The 6,600-nt window shown below is 53.3% G+C and overlaps 2 protein-coding genes across 2 annotated transcripts; one reads left to right on the forward strand and one right to left on the reverse strand.

The window, feature by feature from the left end:
* Nucleotides 1-598: 598 nt before the first annotated feature.
* LOC144709069 (uncharacterized) lies at nt 599-1,267 on the reverse strand. The gene is made up of 2 exons (XM_078582474.1): nt 916-1,267; nt 599-732 (listed from the first exon to the last, which is right to left on the reverse strand). The coding sequence occupies exons 1-2, from the start codon at nt 1,265-1,267 to the stop codon at nt 599-601; spliced, it is 486 nt and encodes a 161-aa protein (XP_078438600.1).
* A 1,563-nt stretch (nt 1,268-2,830) lies between these two features.
* Nucleotides 2,831-5,047, forward strand: LOC144709070 (uncharacterized). Its single transcript, XM_078582475.1, has 2 exons — nt 2,831-4,051; nt 4,112-5,047. The coding sequence occupies exons 1-2, from the start codon at nt 2,831-2,833 to the stop codon at nt 5,045-5,047; spliced, it is 2,157 nt and encodes a 718-aa protein (XP_078438601.1).
* Nucleotides 5,048-6,600: the final 1,553 nt, after the last annotated feature.

The raw sequence follows: 6,600 nt of genomic DNA on the forward strand, positions 1-6,600 counted from the left end.
TGCTTTAGCCTCGCGGTACACAAAACGGGTTTAGTATGAAACTCGGTGGATTCAAAACGGTGGAATTTGTCGTGTTTATAGTAGGCTCAGCATGTCTTGTCTTCTGGTGTAAGAAGAAACATCCATTTTTTATAGCACAAGTGATTATAAATAGGCATCATTTTTTTACTCTAGTACGCCGCCGCTCGTCTCGACAAGATGCTCCCATTAACAAAAAGTCGTGTTATTTTTCTGGCAAGGTCTAAAAAGGTTTAGAGAGATTAAATCATTCTCAACTGCATGTGCCGGTGTCCAATGATGGCATATACTTCAGTCAGTCAATCTCGTCAGCTGCACATTCTAAGATATTAGTGGCATGGTTCGATCGGTTGCAATGAATCGGAGCGCACACATCGCGACATCAACGCCCTTAAAGCTCAGTAGGTTCAATAGGAGACTACAACGTTGTTGGTGATTTCTTTCCCCGACGTATGGCTGAAAATATGGTCGGGGCACTAATCCTAGCGCCCTGTGCGTCCATTAATATGACCCGAACAGGGTCAAAAAAGAGAGAATCTTGGACGAGGACGAATATCTTTTCAGGAGCCATCCCGTAGAGTCACCAAAGCACTGGTTTCCGGAGACCGTAGATAGTTGGGTCTAATAGGATACTTGAGGCGCAACAGCCGGATAAAGCAACATCAAGGCGGAAGATAAAGTCAAGGTGGGTCGGGTAGGCATGCGCTAGATGCTCTGCAGGCAAAGAGGTCGTAACGACCAGCGAGACATATGTTTGGTTTAGGTCGGACATTTGTTCGTACTTTAAATAAAATGGCGGACTGAAAGGTACAAGGTACTGAAGAAGAGAAGACAAAGTTGACGTTCGCCACGTGCGATAGAAGTTATGGGAAGGTAGGGCAACGCGGCCGGGGATACCTAAGCATCGGAACAGGCTAACTTGCTTCCCGCAAGCGTTGACAACTTTATTAATGTCACCGGGTATGCTGACGTTGAGGTTGATTCCGAGCAGATTGGTTTGGAGGAATATGCAGAGGCATTTGGCAGATTGGTCTGGGGTAAGCCCTACAAACAGTCCACAGCAAGCAGTGGTCAGCGTGTCGGTGACGCCGGTGATTTTGACGAGGCTCAGCGCAGTGCCATAAGTGACGAGTTGCAGAGTCTGGGTGAGGCACCCGACCACAGGGGAGAGCAGCTGCCCGTTTGTGAAGGTGAAGAAGACCATATTGAGAAGCAAGAAGACCGATGCCGCTTGCGTCTTGGTAGCCATGCTTCTTTGTCGAGAAGCAATCTACCAGGCTTTCGGCGGACTTGCGGTATGAGAAACAAGAGAGGAGAAAATGTGGGAGGGTGGGAGGGCTGGTGCCTTGGTGGAATGCTGAGACTCCGCCAGCGATACTTATATAAAATCTGCAGGACGGACTGTGTCGATTAGGGTGCTGGCCAAATCCTAATTGATGAGCTGGTGTGCACTTGACCACAGGGAGATTGGACATTGGGAAGCTGGGTTGCCCGAATGTTGCTCTCTCCCATATCCCAAAATTTGAAACCTTGGATGAATTGTGGGAGATTATCCACAATTGGAGCAAATGTTCTGATTTTTTGAGTGGGAATTCCAGGCAGCTGGGGCTTTATTCTCACTTATTTATTCAAGTTTGCCCATCCGGTGCTTTCGGAATGCCGGTCTAGTACGGGTTCTGTCTCCGTTTACAGCATTAAATGCGTGTCCGTTTGAGGCGGCCCTCGACCGGGCATACGCATAGTCGTTCATGGGCGCGCACGCATAGACGTGGACCAGGACAATGACGGTGGGGGTTGACGGTCCAAAAGTCAACAACGTTAGCAACTGGGCATCTTCGAAGGTCCCCCGGGCATCGCAATCTCGCACAGTAAGATCGCTCCTTTTACCCCATAGAGGGATCGCGAAGGGACATCGGCCCAACGTCCCTAAAAATCTGCGATTAGTTTCGTGTTTGTCCCCTCTCCCGCTAACGTTTGAGGCGGCTCTTTGCCCCTAAAAATCTGAGATTATCCACGATACGGAGATTTAAAAAAAAGAATTCTTGGCCTCGCCGGTACTAGTGTCTCTCTCATCGTCTTGCGCTCTCCCCCTCTCTCCTTGCCTCAATCTGCGTCGTTCGTCCCCTCACTCTCCATCTCACTCGCTCCCGTGCTCTTTCTTTTTCCCTCCATCTCACTCTGTCTCGTGCTCTGTCTCGCTCGGTCTCTCTCTGTCATTCAGGCTCTCTCTGTTTCACTATCGTACTCTCGTCCGCGCACTCTCTTCTTCTCTCTCTCTCTTCTTGTCCTTCGACCTCTCTCTCTCTCAATCTCCCTCACTCTTTCACTCTCTCTCTCGTCTCTCCCGCTGTCTCCCTCTCCCTCATTCTCACTCACTCTATCGCTTGTGAGAATGAGCCTTGCATGACCACGTCCAGTGGTCGTGTGGGAACTGCTCTAACGTGGGCCACGTTAGAGCATGTTCTGCGGTTATGCAGAAAGTTCTGCATAACTGCCGAACGTGAATTACTGGCCAAACGTGGCCAGTAACTGTTTTCTCTCTCTCCCTCTCTCCTTTGAGTTTTTCCCTATAAATAGGGACTTTATTCTCTTGTTTAAAATATAGAAGTTTTTTTTTACCTCTTCAACGAGTTATTTCCCTTTTTTGATCCTGCTGTCCCCTGGGTTGCTGTGGTGATCACGCCGACAACGTCTAGGAGATCGTCGTCTCTCCGGCACAGTTCTGACATTTGGTAATCAGAGCGGGTTGCGGGCAGAATCTCGGTCGCGGCAACGTTAAAATCGTTGGCATCGAGAACGCACAATCGACACGATGGCAGGAGGCAAGAACGGAAGAGTCGAAAGGGTGATTCGTGAGGTGAGCGTCGGGACTGGGTTTCCAATGCTCACCAAGACCAACTACTCCGACTGGGCACTTCTCATGAAAGTCAAACTCAAGGCGCGTATGCTTTGGACAATCATTGAGAACGGGGGTGCGGAACCCCATGAAGAAATGCAGGCACTCGACGTGCTCTGCAGTGCCGTGCTGCCAGAGATGTGGCCGATGATTACGAGCAAGGAGACGCCGAAGGAGGCCTGGGATGCTAACGCCACCATGCGGATCGGCGATGACCGCGTCAAGAAGACGTCGGCGCAGAACTTGCGACGACAGTTCGACTCGGCAACGTTTAAGGAGGGAGAGTCCATTGAGGACTACGCATTGCGTCTCAACAGCATGGCGTCGACCCTCACCACCCTTGGCGACAAGGTCGGAGAGACGCAAGTGGTGGAGAAGATTATTCGTAGTGTTCGCCAGCGTTTCAGGCAGGTCGTGGTCGCGATCACGACGCTGCTTGATGTGTCGACACTCACCGTCGCGGATCTGACGGGTCGACTGAAGGCTGCAGAAGATGCTTTCGAGGAACCGCCGTCGGCGATGCACCACGATGGCAAGTTGTACCTGACTGAGGAGGAGTGGGACCTACGGCGTCGGAAGCGTGATGCCGACAACAAGCCGGCTGGTGGGAGTAGCACCGCGGCGCACCGTGGTAGACGCGGGCGAGGGTGCGGTCGTGGCAGCGACAAGAGCTCGTCGTCAGGCCGACCCAGCGGCGATGAATGTAGGAGATGTGGGAAGATGGGCCACTGGGCCCGCGAGTGCCGCTCAAAGCCTAAGAAGGAGCAGGCCCACGTCGTCCAGCATGAGGAGGAGGCCTCGCTCCTTCTCGTGGAGTCAAAGCCGGTCATATCGACGGTATTGCCACCAACCTCCACTCCTCAAATTTCTGCTATGACTTTGTCGGCAGAAAGTCGGCTCCGGGGTGCAAGCCCACCACCGCCGGGAGCGAAAGGGGTCCTCGTCAAGAAAGGGGCCGCCAAAGAGGAGAAGAAACCAGGCCCCCAGATCCATCTCCACGAAGAAAAGGTGTTCGCCCACCTTGGAGAGGAGGAGAAGTGCGACGAGGAGGTATGGGTCATGGACACAGGTGCCACGAACCACATGTCAGGTTCCCGCATGGCCTTCACCGAGCTAGACACGACGGTGCTTGGGACAGTACGTTTCGGTGATGATTTAGTGGCACGGATCGAATGACGGGGGACGATAGTGTTCCAGTGTAAAAACGGCGAGCACCGGTCCTTCAGCAGGGTGTACTTCATTCCTCGATTGACGACGAGCATCATTAGCGTCGGTCAACTCGATGAAGCCGAGTACCGAGTCAACATCGAGAAAGGTATGATGACGGTTCATGAGCCAGGTGGAAGGCTCCTTGCGAAGGTGATGCGTGGAGCAAATCGGCTGTACATCCTTCAAGTCAAACTGGTTCGACCGGTATGCTTAGCAGCACAGGGAGTCGATGAAGCTTGGAGATGGCACGCGCGCCTCGGCCATGTCAATATGGCCGCATTGAAGAAGATGTCTAAAGAGGAGCTAGTGCGTGGCTTGCCAGAAGTTGGTCAGGTGGACAAACTGTGTGAGGCGTGTCTTGTTGGCAAGCAAAAGCGGTCACCGTTTCCTGTGCAGGGAGAGTACCGGGCACGACGCATTCTGGAACTAGTACACGGCGATCTCTGTGGACCGTTAGTACCGGCAACACCAAGCGGTAGCAAGTTTTTCCTATTGCTCGTAGACGATCGAAGCCGGTATATGTGGGACACTATGCTGCCTTCAAAGGACCGTGCCGCGGAGGCCATCAAAGAGATCAAGGCTCGGGCGGAAGGAGAGTCTGGATTGAAGATGGGTGCACTCTGTACCGATCGAGGCGGCGAATTCACCTCACATGAGTTCGCAGAGTACTGCACAGAAGAAGGTATTTATCGTCAATACACCGCGCCATACAGCCCGCAGCAGAATGGCGTCGTCGAGCGCAGGAATGGTACGGTGATGGCAACCGCGAGGAGCATGCTGAAGGCGAAAGGGCTACCGGGCTGGCTATGGGGTGAGGCTGTGGCTACTGCTGTGTACATCCTCAACCGGTGCCCAACGAAGAGCGTGGACGACATGACGCCGTTTGAGGCGTGGCACGGAAGAAGCCGGCGGTGCACCATATGAGAGTGTTCGGATGCATCACTTATGTCCGGGACACAACGCCGCATCTCAAGAAGCTGGAGGACCGCGGCCGCAAGATGATTTTCATTGGCTACGAACGTGGGTCAAAGGCCTATCGTGTCTACGACCCCACCACGAGCCGTGTCCATGTGACACGGGACGTAGTGTTCGACGAAAATGCCCAGTGGGACTGGGGCAATGGTGCGAAGCAAGGACATGCGGGCGGCCACCACAACATTTTTGCATTGGAGTATGCGATCGGGAACCAGACGTCTCTTGAGGCTGGTAGCGCCATCGAAGTATTTAATGATGATGCGCAGGGACTAGAGCCAATCTCGCCACCGTCTATGCATTCCGGTGGAGGAGAAGTGCTTAATGAAGATGGTGGAGAAGAGGTGGAGTTTGCCACTCCGCCTAGTGTTTGCATTGATGACCTGGATACGGATCATGATGAAGATGCACCACTCCGTTTCCACAAGATCGATGATGTCATCAGGCCAGCCTCGCCGCCTGGGCTCGCGTTGCGGGCGTTACTCACAGAGGAGCTCCATGTTGTAAGTCCCGATGAGCCTCTATCCTTTGCTGAAGCACATAGCCACCCAAGCTAGAGGAAGGCTATGGAGGAGGAGATGGCGTCGATCGAGGAAAACAGCACGTGGTCCCTGGTCGATCTCCCTCATGGGCGACGGGCAATCGGTTTGAAGTGGGTTTACAAAGTAAAGCGGGATGAAAGCGGAGCCGTGACGAAGTACAAGGCACGACTGGTGGGAAAGGGCTATGTTCATCGTCAAGGGATCGACTATGATGAGGTGTTCTCACCTGTGGCACGGCTGGACATAGTGCGCCTGCTCATTGCTCTCGTGGCACACGAGGGGTGGGAGGTGCACCACATGGATGTCAAGTCGGCATTCCTGAATGGTGATCTCAAGGAGGAGGTGTACGTGGGGCAGCCAACCGATTTCATCAGCAAAGGCAACGAGCACAAGGTGTTCAAGCTGAAGAAGGCTCTCTATGGCTTGCATCAAGCGCCTAGGGCTTGGAATTCGAAGCTGGATGACACACTACTGTCGTTTAGATTCAGAAGGAGTCCCTCAGAGCACGCCATCTACACCAGGCAGAACGGGACTGCCCAGCTAGTGGTCGGGGTGTACGTCGACGACTTAGTGATCACCGGCACCAACTGCGACGACATCAGGCAGTTCAAGGTGGAGATGGCTCGAGCATACAAGATGAGCGACCTTGGCCTGCTCCGCTACTACCTCGGCATAAAGGTCAAGCAGGGCATGGAGGGCGTCTCGATCAGTCAAGGAGCCTATGCCGCCAAGATTCTCGAGAAGAGCGGCATGACGGGGTGCAATTCCTGTCAAGTGCCGATGGTAACCCGCCTGAAGTTGAGCAAGAGAAGCACAGAGCCGCTGGTGGATGCAACAACGTACAGAAGCATCGTGGGTAGTCTCAGGTATTTGGTGAATACTCGTCCAGACCTGGCGTTTGCTGTTGGCTATGTGAGTCGCTTTCTGGAGGAGCCACGAAAGGATCACATGGCCGCTGTGAAG

Source organism: Wolffia australiana, chromosome 11 (genome assembly GCF_029677425.1).
Source record: "Wolffia australiana isolate 7733 chromosome 11, ASM2967742v1".
Classification (NCBI taxonomy): Eukaryota; Viridiplantae; Streptophyta; class Magnoliopsida; order Alismatales; family Araceae; genus Wolffia; species Wolffia australiana.